The sequence below is a fragment of the Puma concolor genome, chromosome B2 (genome assembly GCF_028749965.1).
Source record: "Puma concolor isolate L17-30 chromosome B2, mPumCon1.1.hap2, whole genome shotgun sequence".
Lineage (NCBI taxonomy): Eukaryota > Metazoa > Chordata > Mammalia > Carnivora > Felidae > Puma > Puma concolor.
Window position 1 is genome coordinate 114,440,904 of NC_141671.1, and position 27,761 is coordinate 114,468,664.

The window sequence follows — 27,761 nt, forward strand, 5'->3', positions numbered from 1 at the left end:
GGGCTCAAACTCACGGACCGTGAGATCATGACCTGAGCCAAAGTCGGACGCTTAACCCACAAAGCCAACCAGGCGCCCCGCAAATACCCTTTATTAACACCAAGCCCATTCCTCTGTTCATTAGGATGAAACTGTTTCCCTCTTTTAAAAAATCTTCTTTTTCCGTTTTGTCCAATATAAAAGCAATATAATATTTTAGAAATCTTAGGAAGAAGACAATTATAACAACATCATCCTTATACAATAACTGCTATTTTTTTGGTCTTTGTAATACACATGCCTACAGAGTTGTAGTCATATCACACATTCCATTTTTCTTGCCCTTTTTCACTTAGCATAATTTTGTAAGCACTTCCCATTGTTCTAAATAAATCTTCTCTGAATTACCTTTTACCTCTTTCCTAATTTGGAAGAGATTTCCTCTTGCTAAGAAAATCTTTGCTCTTCAGAGCTAAAAGTGTTGTTTTGTACAAGTGCATCTTTGGCTCTGTTACTTGGATGCTTGATTATCTTTTAGTTTGAACAAAATTATTTCCTTCCCTGTGAATTACCTAGCAACGATGATCCTGGGGGCTGTACAAAAAGAGATTTATCTTGCTCTTGCTTACTAAACCAATGAACCATTCCAGTCTCGGGGCCAGGGAGGAGCCAGGCTGTAAATTTCTCTGACTTCTGCTATAAACAAAGCCTGTCAGGGGAAGGCTGTGACTTGACACCCTTTTTAGAAAGAGAAGCTGAGGAACAGAGAGAACATGCCTCTCTATTCATGTCACTATGTGCTTGGGAAGAGGAGATTAGGGATTTCTAAATGCAGAGCCAGGGCTGACATCTTTCTGGGAAACCAAAGCCACAGTAGTGGAAAGTTTGTGTTGCCCTTAAAAATGCAAGCTCTTGGTGACTCCTTCAGTGATCAGGGAACTGGTTTTCTGTTCAGGAAGGGTCAATTTTACATTGTCAGTGGATCTTTTTTTTGTCTTAAAGAGCTTCCACAGTGTGGGTTGAGATACAGGATTTCCTTGGTAAAATACTCATTTGGGAATGAGTTTGTGCACTCAAATAAATAAATCTGTATTTTGGAAATGAGGGATTGGTATTATGGATTTAGAAGTATTAATTATGACTGAGTTTATCTCTGCACATTTTTAGACCACTATTGTCACTGGAAGACTAAAGAGGAGATTCAAAAATAAGATGAGGAAAGGAAGCTGTCAGACCATAATTTCAGGAATAGAGAATCATAACAATGTACATATCCAAAGGAGACTGTAAATATCCAAAGGAGATTTGATCTTGCCCTTTTTTATTTAAAAGAATACACACATTAAAACACAAGATGTTATTTACAGCATTTGAATTTTTAAAAGTCTTAGAATGATTAGGAGAGTAGACTCATAGTCTCATTATTGATAGGACTATAAATTGGTGTTAAGTTTCTGGGATAGTATGTGCCAAAAGCTACAAAAGTACATTTACCCTTTTCTGAAGCAATTTAATTTTAGAACTTATACTATGGTATATTAGGAATGTAACAAAGGTTATAGCAGAAATATTAACATATATTAAGTGTTATATACCTTGAGATCATAAATAATCTAATTTAAGAAATAAAATAGAATTCATTAAATAAATTGTGACGCATGTACATAGTAAAATTCTATATGGTCACGAATCATAATGATGTACACATGTTTTAATTATATGGAAACTATTCAGGATATATTACTAAGTGTTAAAAAACAGCAGAAAAAAAGCAGGAAAAGAGAGTATACTGTCTAGTATATTTTTATACACACAGATGCAAACACTAGAATGAAATATCTCAATATGTTAAAGTAGTTATTTGGGGTAGTGAGTATTGGCTGAAGTTCTTCGTCTCATGTCTTCCTTCCCTCCTTCCTTCCTTCCTTCATACTTTCCTCCTTTTCTTCCTTTTCCCACCCCACCTTGTCCTCCTTTTTCTTCTTGGTTTCCTCTATATTCCAAACATTTAGACTTTTATTTTATAAGCGGAAGGAATGTACTGGTTTGTTTTATTTTTAACTTCATCTTACAAAAGCCTACTATTTGGATTTAGGGACTTTAGGGGGGCAAAAGAAAGGGAAACAATTGTGTCCCATTCTTTTCTTCTTGATGCCCTTTTCCTTAATGAATCCAGGTTCTCTTCCTCCACGGGTGAAGAGGACAGAACAGGAAAGTGAGGACCAACATTCAACTGTGTCTTTCAGAAGCAGACCTAGTAGACCATTCCATCCTGTTTATTCCTCTTCAGGAAATGAATTTGTTTGAAAAATTTTGTTTGGATAGATGAAAGACAGGAGGAAAAACAGGTCAGGTATTCCCTGGATAATTATCTTACGGTATTTAAATGTTACGCATTTCTTTTCCACAACAGGCAAGAAGAAATGATGTTTTACCCTCAATATGTAAACTTAAAATGATGCACAGCTCTTCTGCCATCTCGCAACATCTTTCTAATAAGTTAATAAATCTAAGCTTTTTTATGTTCGAATTAATATCTGAATAAAAATTTTCAAGTCATGTTGAAAGGCCAGGATAATAAAAGTAGGTAATAAAAAAAAATAATGTTTAATAACGACCTAAAGCAGCTGACTATGTCAGTTCTCACACTTGACATCGTCTTCTAATGCTAGTCTTGGTTTTAGGGAAGGTGCACAGCTCATTGCAGATTAGAAAGTATTGAGAGATAAAAGTGGCAGTGGCAGTGTTTATGTTGTACTAACAACTGTACACAGCCTGATGCGGGGCAGATGGCCTGAGTTACAAGAATATTAAGCTTGTGGTAGATGAGTGAAATTTATGTTATGGTGACTATGTTTTCAACCAATCCTTTTAAAAAAGTGAATCCTGTCAGCACAATCATTATAGGTGCTTCATGCATTTCATTTCAGGGGAAATTGATGGTCTGACCAGAATTTTAACTTCGCATTTTAACTCATTTCCATGCTGCCAGTGTCCCAGATTGAACACCAGGGAGGCTGAGCCCAGGATTCAGGCAAGTCTGAGTCTGTCTGGAGGGAGGAGGTATGACATGCCATGGATCTATTTTATTCTCACAAAGATGGATGAATCCCATGGAAATGAAGTCATGGCAAGAAGGGCTGTGTGTTTGGGGAAGCCTTCAGGATTTCCAGCAGTGATTTCTAGTTGGTTCAGTGGCAAGGAGAGCCATCTCCAGTGAACTAAAGCCCAAGGGATAAGGAACAAGGTGGTGGGGACTGCAAGAACTAGTTCTTGGAACTCCCATGACAAATATGTATGGGGGAAGGAGTCCCAAAACTATGGGAAGACCTTAAGGTGTTTGATTCCTATAGACACTCTGGAGTTACACTTTTTGTATTCATTATTGTTACTCTGGTCTTACGTTTAGCCTGTTGTCACCTGGATAATACAGATTACTTTTGTATCTCTTTTGAAAGAATAGAGCAATAGTTATCAGATGGCATACACAAAAGGCACACACATGTATCTTCTTATCCCAGCCCTTAGAACATCAAAGACAAGAGGTATCATTTGGAGGAGACAGTAGTTAACAGGAAACTATCCAAAATGGAAGGGAAAAAAAAATTATTGAATAGCATTTATTCTTCCAAGTAAGAATTCTTCGTTCTTGGGTCAGACTGATAAATGAGGTGGCATTTCGACTGATTGATTGGGTTCATCCCGCTAGGGTGCAACTGAGCATCAGACACAAAGGATAGGAATGTGCTTTGGTGTTGCACTGTTTTCTTGGTATTGCATGATCAGTAGCCTTTCTCGCATTTGTAACTGGTTTGGGAAATATTTCAGAACAAACCAATAACAACTTCAAGACAAATGCTACACACTTCACAACTCTTTCCTATTACATGGATGTGTAAACTGAATTCCCTCTCAAGACGAAAAAACAAGGGCTGGCTTCCCCAAAATGTTTTCATTGGCTTTAGGGAACTAAAACACACCAGCCTGGGTGACTAATACTTCCTGTAAAATAAAGATAGATCAACACATAATTAAGTACTGGCTCAAAAGTAATTGTTGTCTTTGAAACCCTTTTGGAGATAAATACGGTTATGGTAATGTAACGAACTCCTCCCGATTCCCATCAATGAGCCAGTTTATTAATTAGGCCAGGCCATTTTACTACCTTGTGCTACCTAGTCTGGAATATTTAAAGGGTTAAGAAAAAGTTCGTAAGAGAACACTGAAGAGGAGGAAAGAGGGATAATGCTTAAATCAGTTATTTGTCAGCTCTCATAAGGATTCCAGTTGGAGGAGTAGGTTAAAAGCACTTTTGGCTTCCTTGTGGGTTTCAAAGATCTTTCCGACCTCCACAGACAGAAAGCAGAGTTAGTGCATGCAGCATTTTGAACGTATAAACCCTAGCGTTATTTCTCTGAACTCCCTCTTTGGAGGATTTCGAATTGGACGGGCCCAAGAGAAACCAAAACCCTAAGTAGCCAGTGTTCTCTAGTTTCTGCTCTGAGTATACGGTGATTCCGTAGGAAGTTCTATCTCCTGCGTAGCCCGAAGGGCAGCCTGCCTGCTTGTTGAGGCCGAGTGTGAACTCTGGCCGCGAGAGAGCATCTCGGCGCTTAGATCACACCCACTCGGGGTGTGCGTGTGAGTGAGCGCGCGGGTGCCTGCGCGTGTGTGTACGTGTGGGGAGGTGTGCGCCAGAAGGGTGGGGTGCGGGGCAGCGAGGAGGGCTCTAGGTGAAGCCGGAGCAGAGGGAGGTCGCCCGCGCTGGCCTCTCCCCCAGGGGCCGCGGCGGCTCGCTCGCGCTCCCGCTGCACCTCCCGGGGCGCGCCGCGGCGGCGCCACAGGCCCCTGGACGCTCCGACCACCGCCCTCCAGCCGCCCGTCCCGCGCGGCCCGGAGCGGGGACCCGCGATGGCGCGGGACTGACGGCCGCCTCCCCACCCCCCCCCCACCCCCGGACCCTCTGCCCCGCCCGGGGGCTCGCGGGGGCCCCGGGGCACCGCCCCGACCTGCATGAGGGGCGGGCGCGCCCGCGCCTGGAGCGAGCGGCCCTCAGCGCCCCCGAGGCGGTCCCCGGCCGCGCCGGAGGACGAGGAGGAGGAGCGGCGGAGCGGGCCGGGCTCCCTGCCTGCCGCGGCCCGGGAGCACGGGCTCCCCGGAGGGAGCTCGGGGCGTCCCAGCCCCGGAGGAGGGACCCGGAAGCAGAAGCGGAGCCGCGAGTCGAGCCGAGCCGCTGCCCCCGCTGCCCGCCGGCGCCGGGTGGGGGTCCCGGCGGCTGGATGGGCAGCGGCGGCGCGGGCCGCGGGCGGCGATGGGCGAGGAGCAGAGCACGGTGAGCGGCGGCGGGCCGCAGGAGGCGCGGGCCCCCGCCGGCGGCGCCACGGGCCACCCCGAGCCCCCGAGGCCGCGGGGGGACAGCGCCGGGGCGCCGGGGCCGCGCGCCGCCTCCGCCGAGCCGAGCGGCGGTGGCTGCGGAAGCGACTCGGGCTGCGCGGACACCAGCGCCCCAAAGCCCGCGGGGAGCCGGGGGGGCCCGGACGGGAGGAAGAGCGGAGCGCCGGGGCAGCCCGCGGGACTGGCACTTACCGGGCCCCTCAACCCCCAGACTTTGCAGCAGCAGCTGGAAGAGGAGGAGGAAGCAGGGGGCCGAGACGAGGGAGGGCATGAACAGCAGGACGTGCCCCTGGGCGAAGAGCCGGAGCCCAGGACCCGCGTCGGGGCCGCGGACGAACTGGTCTTGGACGTGCTGGGTCAGAGGCGCCCAATCCCCGCCAAGAGACAAGTCTTCTGCTCCGTGTTCTGCGTGGAGAACGACCTGCCCGAGGCCCCCACCGCGGAGCAGCCCTCGCCACCCGCATCTTCACCTCGGGCTCCGCCGGTGACGAACGTTCCCAGCACCCCCACCTCCTTCCCCAGCCCCCGGCTGTCCCTCCCGACGGACCCCTTGTCCCCCGACGGCGGCAGCATCGAGCTGGAGTTCTACCTGGCGCCCGAGCCATTCTCCGTGCCCAGCCTGTTGGGAGCTCCACCCTACTCTGACCTGGGTGGGGTAGGGGATCCCTATGTGCCCCTCATGGTGCTGATGTGCCGGGTGTGCCTGGAAGACAAGCCCATCAAGCCCTTGCCCTGCTGCAAGAAGGCCGTGTGCGAGGAGTGCCTCAAAGTCTACCTGAGCTCCCAGGTAACTCTACCCCCACTCTGTCCCCTCTTGTGTTCAGGCCCCTGGCGAGGCGGTCCTCCACCAGCTCGCCAACTCCGGGTTCACAGGAAGAGGTGATGAGACAATTCTACCAACGACCTCTGACAGTTTCTCACATCTCAGTTGTTGTCGGTGTAATTATTATTGAAGTGTGTTTGACCTCACGGCTAACTTGACTGGAATTTAACCCTGCAGGAGTTTCAGGCTTTAAGTTGGCAACCGTGGAGGGAACAGGCTACAGTGAATTGTCCTCTGCTTATTTCTTTTACTAAATTGCAAGCCAGAGCTCGCTCAAAAAGGAGGACAATGAAAATGCCTCATAGGCCTAGTATCCCCGAAACTAACAAATAGTGGGCACAAAACACTGTAAGTATGTATTAAGTTGGTGAAGAGAAACGTTGGAATTGTTGGAATTAGTATTTCAGGTCCATGATGCCTGAATTTTAAATTGTGCTCCATTTATGTATTCCAGAAAAGTTTTATTTATTTTTTCATTCATTTATTCATTCATTCATTCATTTATTCATTCCTTGGCCCATGCCCACTTAGCATTTTTCTTATTCCACAGTAAAGTTGAAGTACTTTTCCTCACTGAAGTTTTATGCCAGCACAGTACTTTATTTCTTTAAGAGGGAACAAAACAGACCAAAACAAAGGAAAGCGAGGCTAAGAGGCTTAACAAAACAAGCAGTGGTGAAACTTTCTTCCTCGGCTCCTTATTTGAAAGCTTGTTTTTTTTCTTGGAAAGCTTAAGCGTGCAATAGACCAGCTTTCCTTCACTGATGGTGAATGAGTTCTTCCAGTAGTTTTCAAGCTGTTATGTTTCTGCCAGTGTTTTGCACAATCTGGAATGCCCTTTGATCCCATGTCTGATTGTCCTAGGCCTATTCATCTTTCAAAACCCTTGGCCGTTCAGGTGCCAACTCTTTTTGGGAAGCCTTTCCTCACCTTCCGGGCCGCTGCTTATATACTTTCAAAATACTTCTGTGTGCCTTGCAGGCACTGAAGTTCCTTATGTGTCTGTTTGTTTTGCCAGACTGTATGGGCAATGTCTTGTAGTCCTTGTGTTTGATAGTTTTATGCTGAGTCCCTTTCCAGTAATAGTGTTTAATAACATTGGCTGAAGTGAACTGAACAGGATTCCACACAGTGTGGTTCCTGTGTGTTTTGTGGCTAATCCATGCTGGTGTCTAGACTGAAAGTGTGTACTGTGCCCAACCAAAAAATGCAAAGGGAAACTTAAACAGAATGGAATGTTACACAAACAGTAAGTTAGCCAAGATGGTTGAGATTATCCAAACGCCTGCAAGAGACTGATGTCTCTTTTATGCTGTATCCACAAACAGATACTTAAAACAGGAGGAATGTCTGCTCTCATGTGGTAGTTTCTATGACATCATCGGCAAACAGATATTGGTGCCATCCATGTGCAGATCCCTGTGGTGGGATTCAGACATTCCCCAAATATGGGCCCTGCTCCAAGGGAGTCACTGTGAGAGCAGATGTGTATGCAAGAGCAATACACGGTAGCATATAATGAGATGTAAACAGAGTAACAATACCAGGTATACTTAAAGGCTGGATACAGATGCTGTGGGTTTAGAAGTTCAAGGAGGGTAGCTGGTGTGGGTTGAGGTATTCTGCATTAGTTTGATTTTCTTAAGGTGGGCCCTTTTCCCAAAGCATATATATATATATATATGTATATATATGTATATGTATATATATATAAATCTCCATAAGTTTGTTGTAGGCAGTCAATATTTTGATCTGTAATGGAGAAGAGAAGGAATGGGGAGTGGAAGGGTGGCAGGGTGAGCGCAGTGTCATTAATACACAAACACTAGAAACTTCTCTCAAGTGACATAGTATCTGAAACTTGTTTGTAGTAATTATGGGTGTTATGTATGTCCCTGATTTTCTTCCAAAGTATTGGACAGACCTTTCAGTAAAGAAAAGCCTACTTTATTTAAAATATTAAACAGGAAAAATGAGTCCCGCAGGCCAGGCAAGCTTCTACCCCAGGGCTTTTGCATATGTTGTTCCTTTTGCCTGGAATAGCCCCCTAGATACCATTCCCTTTGCTTGCCTACTCCTCTCACTCCTCTCTTTCAGATCTGTATGCAAATGCCATCCAAATGGCCTTCACTGACCACTCTTTTTCAAGTTTAGCCTCACCCCACTCTCTTATACTTATGTAATTTGTTTCCACGAAGACAGGAATTGTCCCATGATGTGTTCATGCTGTGTCTTTAGCACCTAGAATACTGTTGGACATATGGTAGAGGCTCAGCTAATAGTTACCAAATTTTTGAAGAGCTGAGTGACCAAGAGAGGATGAGATTACCCCCAGTAACCATTGCCAGAAAGTGGTATTCTACTTGCGTGCTAAATTCTACTGTGAGCATCAAGTTAAAGGCAAAAGACAAAGTCTTAAAGCAGACAAAAATAACAGGTTTACTAAGTTTGCTATGAAAGTTAGAATTAAAGATTTTTTAGATGAACTTTTAGCTTCTATGCAAATGGAATTTTTTACCAATTGGATAAAAATACATACAGGCTTGTGGTTGTAATATTTCTGGTCTGTGTTAATTCTAAGGTCATTTCTATTCAAAGGGTCTATGTTTCCATGTCACTTAACCTCTCTATGCCTTAATTTCCTCATCAATGAAATAGAATTGCAGACCGTGACCTGTAATGACATGCCAGTTCTGAAGCAAAACCAAATCAAACTGCAGAGTTATTTTGTTGCCTTACTGAGCTAGATCAAAAGGGCACACTGAGTGCTTTCTTTCTCCTTTTATAAGCTTTCATGGGTTTGACAGAGTAAAATCTGTTAAACCCGAATTTGCAGGGCTCTTAAGACCTTTTAAAATAAAATGATGCATTTGAAATAAAAAGTTATTAGTGATATTTTTCACTTGTTTTTGAGTTTGTGTCAAATAGTGCATTATTTGACATCACTTAAGAAAATAAAGGTGATTTTCTATTAAGCATTTTATACACACATTAAAAATACATACTAAATGTGAGTTGGAATATTGCCTGGTTAAATTAATGTTCTTCTAAAAAGGGAGGCTGAGTTCTTTGAAAGAAGGTATGAACTTGGAAGGTGGGAACAAGGATTTTTAGATGGTAAGTCTTATTTCCATTAATGCCCTGGACTGCATGTGTAATGAAGGCGGATGAGTAGTTGTGGTCATTATTTCAGTACAGAGAAAGCAGATTAGGCCATGACTTAAATACCTGCATACTGTGCTTTCTAAATAATAGTTTTATTTCTTGAAACATAATATTCTTCTCCAGTCATCACCATGACTGGGGCTGCGGGGAGCCCCTCTTAGTGGAATGACTTTACAGTTCAGTGTGTACCACCCAATTTTCAATTGCCATGGTGAAGGGTTGAACTGATAAATTATAATCTTTGCCACTGCATAGGTGTTGGCTTAAGGGCTGTAGAACACATGACAGATACAGTGGAAGTTACACTAGTGTATGTTGCCTGGGTCCATAAGTCGTTGATACATACATTTTAGAAGCATTTCCCAGTGGCCTATGTATGCATGTCTGACCATGCCTAAAGCACACAGTCCGGGGATGTCTGCAGGTCACTGAGCCATTGTAAATGTTAACCTCCTCAGCTGGTTTGGCCTCTACCACATCTTCCTAGGAGGCAAGATTGTTGCCTTCTTTTGTTTCAGAGAACGATATTGCACTTATTTCAGAAATCCTCCGTTGATATCTTTCCTTCATGGTTTTGGTTTCAGACAGTAAAATTTATTATAATATGAAGTGTTACTATTTAGCACTTTAGATAAAGAGAGCATTGGGTATGCTAAGGACTGTCTAAAGGTAACAGCTGTTGTGGCTTTCATCACTCTGCTTCAAAGAGCTCCCAACTGGCAGGTGCATGTGAGTTGGAATGTACACACCTGTCAGATGAGTATTAATAGAGACAAGCAACATATTTCTTCTACAGATTGTGAACAAAGCAGCTGTTAGATGGTGATGTCTTAAAATGACAGTCTACTATAGTCACCCTAGAATCGGTGACCTAAGGGTGACATCTTATGTATCCTATTATTAAACTCTGAGTCATGCAGACTTGTATGGGTACAAGTGTAACCTACTTTTTTCCCTTTAAATCTTAAACCAACCTGTGTATTTTTAGAAGCTAATGTGTTCAATGTGGAGTTTGAACACAGCCATCTTCGCACAGGTGAATTTTTGGATCCTGTCATGCCAGGTGTGATTTTGATAGTCCTGAAAATGTGAAGAATAATGAGACTGGGATACATTTCATTTCTCTACAGGTTTGAAAAGTGAGAGTGAAGGAATATGTAAACTTATTATTTTGTGCCCAGAATTTGCATGTGTGTGCTCACACGTGTATTTGAAGGGTGCGATAACATTTGCTTTCACACCTTACTGACTCATGCCCTTATTTCTCTCTTCTGCCTCTTTAATAATATGTCTCTAATAATTTCTTCATATCTCCTTCATAATCTCTTTTTTCTTTTACCTTTCAAAATCTGATTTTAACGGACATTTGATTTCTGCGGACGAAATACCCTGTTGAGGGCTGAGGTCTGAACCAGCAGAACCTCGTCCGTGTGTTGCCTGGGTGTTTCCCTTCCGTCTCTTCCAGCTGTCTAGAGATGAGGCTACGAAGAAAAACCCGGCATTGTGCTCCACTGCCTAAGAGATCTCAAATAACATGACAAGTAGTACTACTTATCCAAGGCGTCAATTGTAACCTTTAGAGTGGTGATTTTCTTTCCTTCTAGAGCAGAGCTCAGCTTTTATACTGGAAGGCTCTTCCTTACTCCCCCCTTTTTTTTTTTAATGTTTATTTATTTTTGAGGGAGAGAGAGACAGAGAGAGAGAGAGAGAGAGAGAGAGTGCAAGGAGGGGAGGGCAGAGAGAGGGGGGAGTCACAGAATCCAAAGCAGGCTCCAGGCTCTGAGCTATCAGCACAGACCCCACCCAATGTGGGACTTGAACCCTGAGATCATGACCTGAGCCAAAGTCGGATGCTTAACTGACTGAGCCACCCAGACGCCCCTGGCTCTTCCTTACTCCTGATGTGAGAGAGAGAGAGAGAAAGAAGAGCCTTAGAACTTAAACTCCCAGCTTTTTGTTAAGAGATTGTAATGGGCACTGTAGACAGACACCTGAGTGGTAGTTTCTTATAATTAATGTATTCATTTATTACTGTATCATTTACGCATTTAACAAACATCTATTTGGGTACCTGTAGGCCAAGTACCATGAGATACTCTATAAATGTATTAAATCCCCTCAAGGAGCCATCTCAGAGCCTTGTGTGCAGTATTTTTCCTCAGCTTTATCTAGGGATATAAATAAGCTTTTAAGTTGCCGGTCAACTGTGGATCTCTTTCTCTTCTTACTTTTTGGGAGGATTTTGTTTTATTTTCATTTTTATTTTATCTTATTTTTATTTTAGAGAGAGAGCATGAATGGGGGTGGGGGCAAAGGGAGAGAGGGAGAATCCCAAGCAGGCTCCATGCTCAGCACAGAGCCTGACACAGGGCTTGATCCCACAGCCCTGCGATCATGACCTGAGCTGAAGTCGAGTCCATACTCCACTGACTGAGCCATCCGGCTGCCCTTGGAAGGATTTTATTAAATCGCTTCTGGAGTACCAGTTTACCATTTAGTAAACACGTTACAATTCCACCTGTTGTGTTTAATCCAGAGTAGTAAATCCATCCATTATGTATTTCTTAACACACATATTTCTCAGAGCTCTAATTATTGGAAATAGAATATTATTAAATATCTTACTCCTTTCAAAATATTTATTACCTTTACTTAAAAGAAAACATGCTTTTGCTAAGTTTGTTTTGGATTATTCTTTACAATGTGGCAAATATTTAAAGTTATAAAATTTCAAAAATTTGTTTATTTTGTTCATATTCACTTTGTCAGAAGAGTTTCATATGATCAACTAAATGAACCTTCCCAAATCAAATTGTGTCTTAAAATAAGAAATTCAGTGCCTATAGAAAAATAATTTCTGAAGTATGCCATGCTCTTAACTTTCTCAGTATTTGTCCCATCAATTTTGGGGTAATTACACTTGTATGGTTAAGTTTCCACAAGTAATAAGAGCAACCATTTATTGAACATCTATAATTTAAACACTTCTTACATATTTTATTATTGAATTTTAATTCATTTATATATTAAATACCTATTACATGCCAGTCACTATTGTAGGTGTTGGGGATTCAGAGAACTAAAGTAGATAAAATCCCTCCTTCATGGAGTTTATATCCTAAGCCAGAGGGGATAGACTATAAGATAAATAATTAGTATCGTTTAGTATATTAGGGGATAATAAAGGCTATGAAGAAGGAGACAAGAGAAGAGTGATAATAGTGAGGAGGAGGTCGTTCGTATATTTACAATCGAGGAGGGTAGTTGTCAGGGAGGGTTTTTCAAGGTGATCATTGAGTAGAGATCTTCACGACAGCAATAAGGGAATAAACCATGAGGATATTTAAGGAAATAATAAGTATAAAGTTCCAGAGACCAGTACTTGCTTGGGGTGTTCCAGGACGGTGCAGGGATCCATGTGGCTGAAGCATAAGGAGTGAGATGGGGAGTGATAAGAAGAAAACAGCGGGAATGAGAAAGCTGGTCAGAGAGGGCTTTAGGACCATAGAGAATTTGCATTTCCTCTGAGGGAGATAGGAGGCTGTAAGAAGATTTTGAGATAACCAGATATAACTTAACTTTAAAAGAGATTTACTGTGGCTCTTTGTGGAGAATGTTATACTATAGGAATCAAGAATGCAAATTAGGGGCGCCTGGGTGGCGCAGTCGGTTAAGCGTCCGACTTCAGCCAGGTCATGATCTCACGGTCTGTGAGTTCGAGCCCCGCGTCAGGCTCTGGGCTGATGGCTCAGAGCCTGGAGCCTGTTTCCGATTCTGGGTCTCCCTCTCTCTCTGCCCCTCCCCCGTTCATGCTCTGTCTCTGTCTGTCCCATAAATAAATAAAAACTTTGAAAAAAAAAATTAAAAAAAAAAAAAAAGAATGCAAATTAAAAGATCAGAAGACTATGGCAGTAGTCCAGAGGAGAGATGGTGTAGTGCAGACTAGGGTCATAAAGGTGAATGTGAGTTGACCTGGTTGAATTTTGAATATATCGTGAAAATGGAGCTGACAGAATTTGCTGATGATGGAGTGTGGGATGAGAGAAAAAGAACCAAAGATGACTTAGGTTTTGAGCCCAAGCAATGAGAAGAATGGGGTTGCCATTTAATAAGATGAGGAATAGTGTAGGAGGACTAGGTGTAGGGAGAATCAGGAGTTTGTGCTAAGTTTGAAAAGCTGTTTAGACATTCATGAAAGGGTGTTGAGTAGGCAGCTGGCGTCTGGCATTCAGAAGAGAGATATGAACAAAAGATGTACATTTGAACATTCTGGACATGTAGATGGTATTTAAAGCCATGAGACTAGATGGGGCCATCTGGGGAGTGATAGTAGATAGAGAAGGACAGTGTCTAGGCACACCAATGTTTACTAATATGGGACCTGGGACATGTGAAGGAACCAGGAAGGATTTAAAATGGAGTGGGCCAGTTAAGCAAGAAGAAAACCAAGGTGGAATGGTTACCCAGAAGCAAACCAAGATGGTATTTTATTTTATTTTATTTTATTTTATTTTATTTTATTTTATTTTATTTTTTAATGTTTATTTATTTTTGAGAGAGAGAGAGAGAGAGAGAGAGAGAGACAGAGCGTGATGGGGAGGAGCAGAGAGAGGGAGACACAGAATCCAAAGCAGGCTCCAGGCTCTGAGCTGTCAGCACAGAGCCCCACTCGGGGCTCGAACTCATGAACTGTGAGATGGTGACCTGAGCTGAAGTCGGACGCTTAACTGACTGAGCCACCCAGGCGCCTAGTGTTTTAAAAAGGAAGGAATAATCATCTTTGTCTAATGCTTCTGATAGTTTCAGCAGGATGAGGGTTGAAATTGACCATCAATTTCCTAACAAGGAGGTCTTTTGCAACCATGAATAGTACTGTTTTCATTGGCACTGGTGAGATTGGCTCTCTGATCAGAGTGGGTTTGAGAAAATAGGAACAGCCCCATTTCTGTGCTTCAGGTAGCAGAATGTTATATGATGAAACTGAAGGTTAGAGAGATAAAATAACTCACTTTAAATCGCATAGCTGAGAAATGGCACAAGTGGGATTTAAATTCGTGTCCATTTGGCTCTAAAATCCATAGCCTTTTTACATTGTTTACATTTATTTTATTTGTAAGCTAAATATATTTGTTTTATTTTTCCTTTAAATTTATATCTGTATTGTACAAAATCACAAGCCTTCTAGTCCAAGAAGGAGAAGGAACTCAATTTCATGTTCTGAGGAAGTGGAGGACACTTGCCCAGGTGCAGAGATAGTTTTCTGCCAAACCCAGGCTCATCTCCATGTAAGAAAATAAAGAGAAATTGAGTTCAGAAAAGCTATAATTCAAGTTGCTATCAAGTTTTAATGGCAACATACTTGCCTGTTTCCTTCCTAACTCTCTGGCCATTCATTTTGTTCACCATTTGTGCTTTCTCTTGTGTTACCATCTTTTAATGTTGGTGTCTGCCTGATCCATATCTAACCCCTCTGTTCTCACTGTATGGTATTAGTATTATGTATTAATGGGACCAGCTCATCTACTCCTATGGTTTCACGTAACACCAATGTGCTCTGGAACTTCCAAATCTCTTTCTCTAGCTGGGATCACTCTTCTCAGTTTCAGCACCATATAGCCATCTTTTTCCTGTACCTTTCCACTTGTATGTCCCACCCACCCACAGCCACATTAAACTTCTCACAACTAAATCTCCTTTTCCTCATCATCCTTTCCACACTGCTGAAGTCTTTCTCCTTCTTTGGGGTTCCCCATTTCCATTAGTTGTACCCAGGTCAGAAACTAGGGAGTCATTATTGAGTGCTTGCTCTCCCTCACCTCTCTCACCTAATTAATCACCAAGTCCTCTCAATTCTACCTCCTAAAAATATTGTTATCCTTTTCCCTACTGTTCTCTATTTCTCCTGACATTTCTCTGCTGACGGCTCTACTTTCTGTCCTGGATTCTAACAACAGCTTCCTACTTGGTCCCAGTGCTCCAATCTTGACTGTTTCCAATCTGTTCTCCACACTATAGCCAGAGGGTTTTTTTATAAGATGCTCAACTGGCCTTGGTACTCCCCTTCTTAGCCTTTCAGTGTCTGCCTCTTGCTTTTAGAATAGAATCTAAACAAAGTTTACACGGGATCTAACTCCTATTAACCCCTCCCCCTTAAGCCTACACCCATATTAAGCTTCTTTTTGTTCCTTGAACACTCTGTGACTCTCAGTTATGAGCCTTTACTTTTAGTAACCTGAGGTTCTGTCTTAGATCCACTTTTTTTCCTTATTCCCCCAATTCTGTTGGCCTTTCACACTTACTGATTCTTCTAGTCTGAACTTAGACATCTCTTCCATTGGGAATTTTTCTGGACTCTCTATACCTGCATTACTTATGGTAAGATTGTTACTTCATGGTATTTAAATTGCCCATTTCCTGGGGCACCTGGGTAGTTCAGTCAGTTAAGCGTTCAACTCTTGACTTTGGCTCAGGTCAAGATCTCATGGTGAGTTTAAGCCCAGCATTGGGCTCTATGCTAACAGAACCTGCTTGGGATTCTCCCTCCCTTCCTGTCTCTCTTTTTGTCCCTCTCTCTCTTTTTGTCTCTCTCTCTCAAAATAAATAAATAAACTTAAAGAAAAACTAGTCCTCATCTTTTTTTTTTTTTAATTTTTTTTCAACGTTTTTTATTTATTTTTGGGACAGAGAGAGACAGAGCATGAACGGGGGAGGGGCAGAGAGAGAGGGAGACACAGAATCGGAAACAGGCTCCAGGCTCTGAGCCATCAGCCCAGAGCCCGACGCGGGGCTCGAACTCACGGACCGCGAGATCGTGACCTGGCTAAAGTCGGACGCTTAACCGACTGCGCCACCCAGGCGCCCCTAGTCCTCATCTTTAGATGGACTTAAAATTTAAAAATCTTTAAAAAATTGCTCATTTCCTGCTCTTTGCTTCCTTTAGACTGTAAAGCTTGATGCATGTAGAGACCATCTTTTTTTGCTGATTAATTTCTTAGCTCCTGGCATGTGGGAAGCATGAAATGAATATTTGTGGAGTGGACTTATTTATTTACTCCATAAATAATACACTAGAGGCTGGTGTTGCCGATACATGAAGTATTGCAGTAGATAGCGAAAATGATATTTTAAAATGAAAATCTCAACATTTCATTATCTTGCTTAAAAACCTTTAAGACCGGGGCGCCTGGGTGGCGCAGTCGGTTAAGCGTCCGACTTCAGCCAGGTCACGATCTCGCGGTCCGGGAGTTCGAGCCCCGCGTCAGACTCTGGGCTGACGGCTCAGAGCCTGGAGCCTGTTTCCGTTTCTGTGTCTCCCTCTCTCTCTGCCCCTCCCCCGTTCATGCTCTGTCTCTCTCTGTCCCAAAAATAAATAAACGTTGAAAAAAAAAAAATTAAAAAAAAAAACAACAAAAAAAAACCTTTAAGACCTTCCCATTACTCTCCATAAAGATCCCAGTTCGTGACACCTCTGCTAAGGCTCTGTTCTGCTCCTCAGTGCCTTCTCCCTTCCAGCTCTCCTCTCTCCTTCCCTTGTGAGTGAATTTCTCCTCATCCTCAGAGCTTAGCCTTCATCAAGTCTCCAGACTGAATCAGTGCTTTTCGAGTCCTTTTCCCTCTGCCACCATTCTGTTTTTATCCCCCTTTGGAATTATATGTGGAAGTGATGATGTGAAGTTTGATTAATGTACTGCCCCCACTATTCTTTAAGCTGCTTTTACAACTAGCACTTAGGACGGAGCCCAGAGTAGAGTAGGTGCTCAATAAATATTTGTTAAAAGTTTGAGTGAGTGGTTGAAAGTAACTTATAATACGTTTAGGTTGGCAGAAAAATAAGGTAAATATTTGAACCTGAATTTTTGATATCTTATTCCATGGTATATTTAAATTTTGAGTGCAGTGGAATGCTGTGGCCTGACTCTTTATCCTGACATCCCATCTATCACAAAGGTCCTTCTTTAATTATAAAAACCTATTCCGGTTACTATGTCTCCTGCTTAACAAATTCCTCCTGAACCTAGGGGCTTCAGACAACAATTTTGTTTTGATTATGACATATGGGTCAGAAATTTGGGAAGGGCTCAGCTGGTCAGTTCACATTTGGGCTTTCTCATGTGGTTCGCATGAGTTGTACTTTCAGTTCACTCACGTGGCTAGCAGCTGACCCTGGCCATTGTCAGGGAGCCCAGCCGGGACTGGATGCCAGGAGTGCCTCCACGTGGCTTTGTCAGCCTGGTAGTCTCGGCGGCAGGCTTCTCACGTGGAACCTGGCATCCCCTGAAGCCAGCCTCAAGTGAGCCAGGTGGAGGCTACGTGATCTTTTCTGCGCTAACTCTGTAACTCACTCCGTGTCACTTGGCAAGGCAGTCACAAACCTGCCCAGCTTCAAGAGGAAAGGACATAGACCCCCCCCCCCCCCATTTTTCTTGTGCAAGTGTCAAAGATTTTGGGGCCACGTTTGTGAACCACCACACTGCTTCAGACCAAAATAAAAGATGTTGTTAATTTAGGTAGTAAATCTTTTAAACCTGAATTTTAATATTTTTAACTTCATGTCTTATCAATCATTTCATTAAATATTTCCAACCCCTATCATTATACTGATTAATACATTTTGGTGTTGTGTTTTCATGTTTTATTCTTGACTAATTTAATAATAAAGCTTTACTTAGTTTTAAGCAAAACTTACATAGAAGCCATTCTCTTTTAAAATTAAAGATTTTAGGGGCGCCTGGGTGGCGCAGTCGGTTAAGCGTCCGACTTCAGCCAGGTCACGATCTCGCGGTCCGGGAGTTCGAGCCCCGCGTCGGGCTCTGGGCTGATGGCTCAGAGCCTGGAGCCTGTTTCCGATTCTGTGTCTCCCTCTCTCTCTGCTCCTCCCCCATTCATGCTCTGTCTCTCTCTGTCCCAAAAATAAAAAAATAAAACGTTGAAAAAAAAAAAATTAAAGATTTTAGATAATTCCATTGTAATGGAAATATCTTAATATCAGGATCAGCTTATAGTTATTCTGATTATTAACCCCAGTTAAAATTATTCTATATAATGTAATTTCCTTTCCATTATAAAAATTTTAGCTTCAGTAATGGTTAAATTATTATTTAAAAAGTTAAGTATCTTTATGTGTAAAAATAGTTAATATGATATTTTTTATAGATCAGGCATGTCCTGTACAGAAATAATATTATTTCTAATAATACTTTAGGATTAACCATCCTAGTTAATCTTTGTTAAATTGGCCCACCGTTGGATATTTATTGTTTATGGTATTCTAGTTTGGGTGATTTTATTATTTGATTAATGTCTAAATTTCCAGTAACATATATATTTTTCTCAGAAACCTCTTCCAGATTAAGGATCTGTGTACCCTGAAACAGAAGGGGCCTTATAGTTTTTATGATGTGCTTTTTTTTTTTTTTTTTTTTTTCCCTCTCCTCCCTCTGGCTCAGGTAACTAAATTCTGGGCTTATTCATTCATGTGAATGACTAATCCCTTTTTAAATCTTCCTAAGCTATTTTCCTCAGTCATATTCTCTACTGTAAGATTCAGAGGCTAATTATAGGCTACCTAGCAAATTACTTCCCTTTTTGTGGTGTTGATTCTTGCCTTATTTCCTCACATGATTATTGGCCATGCTCAGTGCTCCTGAAGCTCATTAGCTCTGAGTTGTATATGGCAAGTTAAATCACCACAGCCCCTTCCTCTGGTTACCCAACAATTTAAAACAGCAGGTAAAATAAAACAATTGCTTATAATATTTCACCAGCATTTTTTTTCCCTTTGACAATACCATTTTTTTTCTGATGTTCCAAGTTTGGTTCATTAGTTTATGTCTTAAGTAGAGCTTTAGGATCAAGTCAGAAGTGATTTCGATAAGGCCTGCTCTTGGTGCACTCTTTTTTTGTAAACATCTGGCCTTAGTGACGAAAGTGAATTTCTTCACATAGTTCTGTAGACAGTAGGTTTTGTTTTGTTTGTTTTTAATTCTCTTGCCAAAGATGCCCATGGTGGGAAATGACAGGTGAAATCCCAAGAGTTCTCATTTAATCCTACTTTTAACGTCAGTGTTTTCTTTTCTTATGTTACCATTTTTCCTCCTCATGGTTGTGAAAATGCACTTTGAAAAGAATAGGCTTCTAAAAATAAAAAAAATTCTGTCAAATTTGTTAGTGCCTTATGTTAAAACTGCACATGCACGTGTGTGTGTGTGTGTGTGTGTGTGTGAGTGTGAAGGTCTCAAGATTGTTTATTGATGCATCATAAAAGGATTGTTTACTGATTTTGATTTGCAAAAATCTAAGTATAGTCGTTGACAAGTAAATTAATGTATTTCAAGTGTAGTTTGAATCAACCAAAATAGATATCCCTTGGGTTTACCTTTTTTGTTGTTAATTTTTAACGTCATTTTGTGAGTCATTGAGGCTTCATTCTTAAGATGAAGGGAGAGCTTAGAAGGAATGTTTGGGAAAAAACACTTGAAAAAATAGTAATTTTTCCCAATATATATTTTTTAAGATTTCAGGATTTTTGAAAAATACTGTTCTGGTATGTTTTTTTCTTTCTATCTTTTTTTTTTTTTTAATTTTTAAAAATGTTTTTATTTATTTGAGAGAGAGACAGAGACAGACAGCATGAGTGGGAGAGGGGCAGAGAGAGAGAGAGAGAGAGAGAGAGAGAGAGAGAGAGAGAGAGAAAGGGAGACACAGAGTCTGAAGCAGGCTCCAGGCTCTGAAAGGTCAGCACAGAGCCTGAAGCCGGCCTCAAACCAGTGAGCTGTGAACCGTGAGATCATAACCTGAGCTGAAGTCTGATGCTTAACCTACTGAGCCACCCAGGTGCCCCACCCCGGTATGTTTTTTCTTTGAACAGTATAGCTACAAACTTTAAAAACTTGGAAAAAGGGGTGCCTCAGTGACTCAGTCGGTTGAGCATTGGACTTTGGCTCAGGTCATGATCTCATGGTTCATGGGTTCGATCCCTACCTCGGACTTTACGATGAGAGCAGGGAGCCTTCTTGAGATTCTCTGTTTCCCTGCCTCTCTCTCTGCCCCTGCACCCACTCCCAAAAATGAATAAACATTACAAATTTTTTAAAATAAGTAATAAAAACTTGGAAACAGTTTTGCTTTTCCATTTTGCTTAAAAATCATCCAAATGAATTTTTAAGAGTTTTTAACCCATTTGTTAAAAAATTTATCATTTTCTGATTCATTGCAGGAATAGTTAATTGCCATTAGGGATGATGGAAATCTATTAGGTGAATTTCAGCACCATCCTTTGTATAATTGGTAGATGAGATTCAAAAATAAGTATAATGATTTAGTTAAGTACATGCAACTATGCACTTTTTTCCTCTCTGTGTCTATGCGAAGTGCTTTTTCATTTATGATACTCATTAAAACAATGTATCAAAATAAATTGAACATAGACCTTAGAGCACCACCAGTATTACCAAATGCTGAATGAAGATCTTTGAAAATAAGGAACAGTTCTAACATATTGCTTTCGTGATTATTAATATTTTTATTAGTTATAAGATGTTTTGTATCATTTAATAAAATAAAATTAAGATGCTAAAAAAACTCATTAGAACTTTCAGATTATTTTGTTTAAATATCCTTTTGGCTTGTTATAATCTAGATGAATTGGATAGCACCCTGTTGGTTTGCTGAGGGTGCTAATGAGGCCGAAACCAAGCAGTCAGAACCCTCACAGGCTGGTTAATGACATGCTGATCTGCCATAAACCACCTTTAACTGCACAGCCATGTCACAAAGTGTCTGCTTCTGAACATAAGACTGTAGCTGAGACAAGACGGAAGAATTACTGTTAATCTCATCACCACTTCTGGAGAAATAATTGAATCACATGTTCCAATAGATAATCAGTGTTACAGAGATGTTTCCAGAGAGAAGTCTTTTCCACTGGTCAAGAGTGTATTTCACTGCAGTTAGGCTATAAAGATCTGTTCTCTAGCATTCAGTGGGTTTAAAAGAATCAAAGTGGAGGGGGAGCTAGAGTACTTTTACTCTATTAAAAATATTTACAGAGCACAGAATTATTTGCTTAGCACTATGCTAATCACTATGAGAAGTAACAATGTATCACCGTAGAGTAGTCTGTGATCTATCCTTGTGTCAAGTTTAGAAATTCAGTAGGTGAAAAATAAGCTCTCAGGAAAAGATTAGAGAATGTTTATGATTAAATTATGTGATGCTGATTGTTGACTTCAGTGGTTCTATGAAGGGAAGCTGTGTTTATGGGAATAGAAAAAGTTTAAACTTGGCTATTGTTTAAAAAATAGTTTTTGATGGATGTATTGGGAGAGGAGAAGGAAGGTAGAGGTAGAGCATCTCTCCAAGTAAGGTGGAGTCAGCAAGCACACATATACACTCAGAAACACACTTGTAGAAATAGGGTGTGCAGGCTGTCATGACTAGAGAGAGAAGCTCAGATGGATTGTATGGCAAATAAGGTGGAGAGGTGAGATCTGAGTCATGAGAATAAAGACCTCAGCACAGACTTGAGCACTGTAGGCAGAGTCCTGGTGTCCTTATGCTAAGGCATACTTGTGTTTCAAGAATAGGGAGCCAAGAGAAGCTGGGTTGGAGGTGGCTCACAGAGGTAGATGCAGGCTAGATCATGTAGCTTTGTGTTGCCTTGCTTTGGAATTGATATATCATTCCAACTGTAAAGTGACAATTAATGCTTTAAAAACATGCTGGCTTCTATGTGGAGAATGAATTGTGTTTGAAGGTGCGGGATGGCCAAGAAGAGCAGTGGGAGGTGGATTGGGAGGCAGTTGCAATAGTGCAGAGCAAAGACACCAGCGGTTTGGACAAATGTGCAAACACTGGAGATGGTTGTCTCCTGTCCTATCACTTTTCGGAGTTTGCCTTTACAGGGTTTGAGAATAGATGTCATGCCAGTCCTTGTAGCCTTTCTGTTCAGAAGCCCTGAGTTGTACAACTCCATTCAGCAGCTACAGTCTTCATCTTTCAAGCAGTATAGGATTAACCTCTGTTCAACTTGATTCCTTCTCCAATTTACCTGTCTGGGGTGCATTTTTTTCATTTAGTTGGTTGCTTTTAATTGTTTGTTCCAAAGACACCATGTAAACAGTCTCTGATCAAAAAATACGAAAGTGGAGTGCATGGGTGGCTCAGTCAGTTAAGTGTCCAACTCTTTTTTTTTTTTTTAATTTTTTTTTTCAACGTTTATTTATTTTTGGGACAGAGAGAGACAGAGCATGAACGGGGGAGGGGCAGAGAGAGAGGGAGACACAGAATCGGAAACAGGCTCCAGGCTCTGAGCCATCAGCCCAGAGCCCGACGCGGGGCTCGAACTCCCGGACCGCGAGATCGTGACCTGGCTGAAGTCGGACGCTTAACCGACTACGCCACCCAGGCGCCCCAGTGTCCAACTCTTGATCTCAGCTCAGGTCTTGATCTCATGAGTTCAGGCTTCATGTTGGGCTCCACAACGGGCGTGGATATATGTATCTTTTGAATAGGTGTCCAAAGTTGTTATTTTACTGAATGTTAGAATCAACTTATCAAGGAAATTGATTTATCCCCTGCTGATTTTTTGCACTTTGCTGTTGTTAATCTTTCATTAGTTTATGCTCAACAGTTTGTTTTCATCATTATTGAAGACAATTAGGAACTCATACCCCACCTTCCCACAGATTACAGAGGTTTTACTGGTCAACCTTCAGTCGTAAGAGGAAGTTAAGAGAATTCTTCCATAATTCACTTAGTTCTTGTCTGTACTTTTCAAAATTGTTTTGAGTGACTGTCATGTGCTTCTTCAGTCAATTCCCATCTTATTACGCATCCTCATTTCTTCTAATTCTTGTTTTTGTAACAGTGTTCTCTTTTGGTGTCAGTTGCACTTCCTCTACCTTTAATGGGAAAGGCCCTGGGGTCAGGGCTTAACCATGCAGTGGCGGTTTTATTTTGATTGTGGCTGTCCTTTCCTTTGTTTTTAGCAAGAGTACACTGAGAAAGCAACTACTTAAACAAAGATTTGCTCTGTTGATTTTATGCTGAGTAACTGACTTTCCCCTCTGGCTCATACTTTTCATTTGTTTATTTCAGAGCATCCTGAAGTGTTTCCTCTAATGACACTCTATTATTGATCATAAAACCAGGAGTATTTCAGTTGAAGTAATAAAATGTCGATGTGATTTTATTTTAAAATCTATGAGAAAACCTCAAGTATTTATCTTTAAAAAAGATTTGATTTGTTTCATATACAGGTTGCCTAAGGTAGTTTAGAAGACTATAAACTCTATACATGTTTTTAAAAAAGAGCAGATGAGTTAGAAGTTGTTTCTTCTTCTTTTCTCCTTTTCCTTCTCCTTCTTTTTTTAATGAGAGAAAGAGAAAGTGTAAGCCAGGAGGGGGGCAGAGGGGTAGAGAGAAGAGAGAGAGAGAGAGGGAGAATCTTAAACAGGTTCCATGCTCAGCGCAGAGCCCAAGGCACCAAATGAGCCTCCCAAGAGCCCCTAAACCCTATACATTTGTATCGTGATGAGTTTGTCAGTTGTTTTTCTGTATAACTCTTACCACTAGAAAAAGTAATTTACGAAACAGTAGTCTTTACTAAATTTAAAATATTTTCAAATTAGGGTGAATAGTCATACTGAGTGGTGTCTAGGAGTGCTTTAATGTTTATAAAACAATTTGAGAAAAAATAATTTAAAAACTGGACTTTATATTTCATGTTTAGAATATTCAGTAAGTTTATAATGCCTTATTTCAATTCTTTACAAAGAATTTAACTATTCCCTCCACCCTGTATTAATCTGCCTTTCAAGAGTCCACTCATTTCAAAGTAAATAGTGTTTTTCTTCTGTAAGTATGAATGAGATTTAATTTTTGGATTTCAACACTAACTTTTTTCTCAGAAGTACTTATTTTATTGAAGGATAGAAGCTAGTTCATAAGGTAATACACATTTTTTCAATGTTTACTCTATACATACTTTAATATTTTCTGTAGCAAAAATGTGGTTGATACCTATTTTATGGAAAAATCCCAGAGTCTAAATTCCACCCTCAACCACCCCAAAAAAGTACTCCTGCATTGTATTTTGTATAAATAATACATTTATATAATAGTTTATAGCCAATGCCAGGGCACCTGGCTGGCTCAGTTAGAGGAGTGTGTGACTCTTGATCTTGGGCTTGTGAGTCTGAGCCCCATGTTGTGCGCAGAGATCACTTAAAAATAAAATCTTTAATAAAAATAATTTATAACCATTGCCATCTTGTAGACAGTTTACCATTAATAATATATTTACATATGATGCTATAGTAGATCCTGAAAACAAACAATTGTTTTACTTATGTACCTACACCCAAAAGCCTTATAAATATTTCCATATGATATGCAAACGCTTGTTTCCCAAGTTACCTTGACTACATCAGTAATCTATTTATACAGAAAAAAATGTCATGAATTGATGACATTATGGTATGTGGAAGTAATTTACTCAGATTCTAATGAGAAGAATGGAAATGGGTTTGCATTACTCAGATGTTATTTTTGAATAAGACTGAAGAACTGTGAAGGGAAGCCATTCATCTTTCCTTGGCTAGCAGGTGCTGTCAGTGAGAACAGGGAAGAAATGATGGAACTATTTAGTGAAGTTCCACTTTTTAGTGTACTTCGTTTTCAAGGGGAAAAAATGCTTTCAATATATTTCCTGTTCACCACTTCCTCGATCCTCCCACATAGGAGTTCTTTACTTGGTAGTCTTACCAGTTCATAGATTGTCTTCAGAATGGATGTAAATGCCCTAAAATCTTATGCAAAACCCTTTCTCTTGTGAGTAGCTTCGTAACATTTATTGAGTTTTCATTCCACTGCCCAAAAAAGGTTAAGAGCCAGTAACTTTGGAAAGTTTTTATGTCTTGGGAGCTAGAAACAGGCCAGTTCTGGTGACTATTTGCTTTTCATGATAAACAAGGTATTGGGCTAGAGCTCTGAATAGTTTATTTAGTATAGAGAAAAAGACACAAAACTTAGAAGATTGAGGCAGCAGATAAAATATGGCCAGGATGAATGTAAATCTGGAGCCTGAATAGTGGTTTAGTGGACTTACATTCTACCTTCTCAGTGCTGGAAAGAACCTTGGACATCATCAAATTCAAGACAGACATCAGTGTATCAAATGTGATTCTTTCCAATCACATGTTTATGTGAACAGAGATGACTGGTAGAAAATAGCAATACTGGTCATTCTAGTCCGTTGTTCATGATCACCCTCACTTTGTAAGGGGGGAGGTGCATAATAGTGATCTTCCATCCCTAGTAAAATTAATTAATTAATTTCCTACAGTGCTTTGTGGACCTGTTTCAAATGTAGTGCTTACTTATTGGACCAGTAGAAAGAGGCTTGGAGTTACAAGATTTGAGTTTCAGTTTTTGTCATGTAATAACCATATAACCTTTGGAAAAGACATTTAATGGGTTGGTGTATATGAACCCTTGTACACTGCACAATGTGTTAATATTATGAAGCTAGTGTGAGTTTCATAAAGACAGACTTGCAGACTACAAAGCAAGAGAAAGGATATTGTAGTTCCATTTTTCTCATTCATACTAGTTTTTAAATCCTAAAAAAAAAATGTTAAATAAAATTTGCCAAATGCATTTTTAGAAGCCACTCTCTGGGGCACCTGCGTGGCTCAGTCGGTTAAACCTCCGACTTCAGCTCAGGTCATGATCTTGCGGTTCGTGAGTTTGAGCCCTGTGCCAGGCTCTGTGCTGACAGCTCAGAGCCTGGAGCCTGCTTTGGATTCTGTATCTCCCTCTCTCTCTGCCCTTCTCCTGCTTGCACTCTGTCTCTCTCTCTCTCAAAAATAAATAAACATTTAAAACAATTTTTAAAAGCCACTCTTACATCACAATCAAGGAGAATTTATCTTAGGAATGCTGACATGCTTTATTTAACGTCAACAAATCTATTTCATATTATTTATCATATTAATAGATTGAAGGAGAGAAACCATATAATGATTTTAATAGGTGAAGAAATAGCATTCATTCAAATAAAGAAATAACATGTTTCTTACGCTTTTAAGGGTATATCAAAAACTTATACTAAATAATCAAACTCAGTGGTGAAACCTTAGAAGCATTTCCACTAAATTAGAAAAAGGCAATGATTCTCACTACCACTGTTACTGTTTAGCTTTATTGTGGTTACCCTAGCCAATGCAATATGAGAAAGATAGACGTACAGTTTGGAAAAAAAGAGAATAAGTAGTTTTTATTTTAGAGGTAAGATTACCTAAGTAGAATATTCAAGAGAACCCAGAGATAAACTATTAGAACCAGAAAGAGAATTTTATAGATTCTAGCTATAGATTATAGATCACTAGCTATAGGAACAGCTCACAGAAATCTTGGTATACTATTCATCAGCCAGAACCAATGAGAAACAGAATTACATTCAAACAGATTCCTAGAAGTAAATCTAAAGACATACATGATCTTTCCACAGAAAATATTAATCATTGAAGGAAATAAAAGAAGACCTAAATTAATGGAGAGATTATGTCCCATTGAGTGGGAAGATGAAATGTCATGAAGATGTCAATTTTCCTGATTAACCTACACATTTAATGTATATCAACAGATTTATGTGTTGAAACTAAAGGTCTGGGATTAGCAAAGAGATTCTGAATAAGTAGGAAGGGAAAATTTGTCCTCTTGAATATTAAGATATTTTAAAAATAGTTGATACTGTAGTATATTTATAGATATACACAAAAAAAATCAGTGGAATAGAAAAAAGACCTAAGAATGAGACCCAGTTGTTAATGGGGACTTGGGACATAATGGAGATTGCCACATAAATCAATGAGGATAGAGTGGACATTTTAATAAGTGTGCAAGGACAATTGGCTTTCCATGTAAAAATTAAATAAGATTATTTCAATATAGGGAGAAATGAAGCCCAGATATATTAAAGGACTCTGTATAAGTCAAAATTTAAATCTATTAGTAGGATAGATTTTCAGATGTCTTTGTAACCTCGGTGTATAAGATTTCTTAGGCAGCGCCAAGAAATAAAACTCGAAAGGAAAATGGCAGATTTCATCTTGGTGAAAAATCTCTGAAGGGAGAAAATAATAGTTTCAAATAAAGTATAGAAGAATTCACATCTTGGGAAAATAGTTTTAGAATATATATGTCATAAAGGATTATTATCCCTCATATATAAAAATTTCTTCAAATCAATGAGGAAAAGATAAATCATTCAATGGAAAAATGGAAAGTTTAATAAATGGCCAATAGCATATACAAAAAAGTTCATACTCATTATTAGGACATATTATGATTAATGCAAGTGAGAAACACAAGTTAACAACAAAATGAAATAATATTT

General features: G+C 40.5%; 1 protein-coding gene and 1 long non-coding RNA gene across 3 annotated transcripts in view; one reads left to right on the forward strand and one right to left on the reverse strand.

Annotated features, from left to right (window-relative positions):
- LOC147581188 (uncharacterized) overlaps positions 1–5,720 on the reverse strand; it is a 106,111-nt gene extending 100,391 nt beyond the window's left edge. The window contains exon 1 of the long non-coding RNA XR_015251520.1: positions 5,566–5,720. This is a non-coding gene — a long non-coding RNA (uncharacterized LOC147581188). The remainder of the gene's footprint in view (positions 1–5,565) is intronic.
- Positions 5,146–27,761, forward strand: part of RNF217 (ring finger protein 217) — a 126,433-nt gene continuing 103,817 nt past the window's right edge. For both annotated transcript variants that reach the window (XM_025925933.2, XM_086707748.1), the window contains exon 1: positions 5,146–6,160. In XM_025925933.2, the coding sequence (XP_025781718.2) occupies positions 5,291–6,160 (870 nt within the window). In that variant the 5' untranslated portion in view covers positions 5,146–5,290. The remainder of the gene's footprint in view (positions 6,161–27,761) is intronic.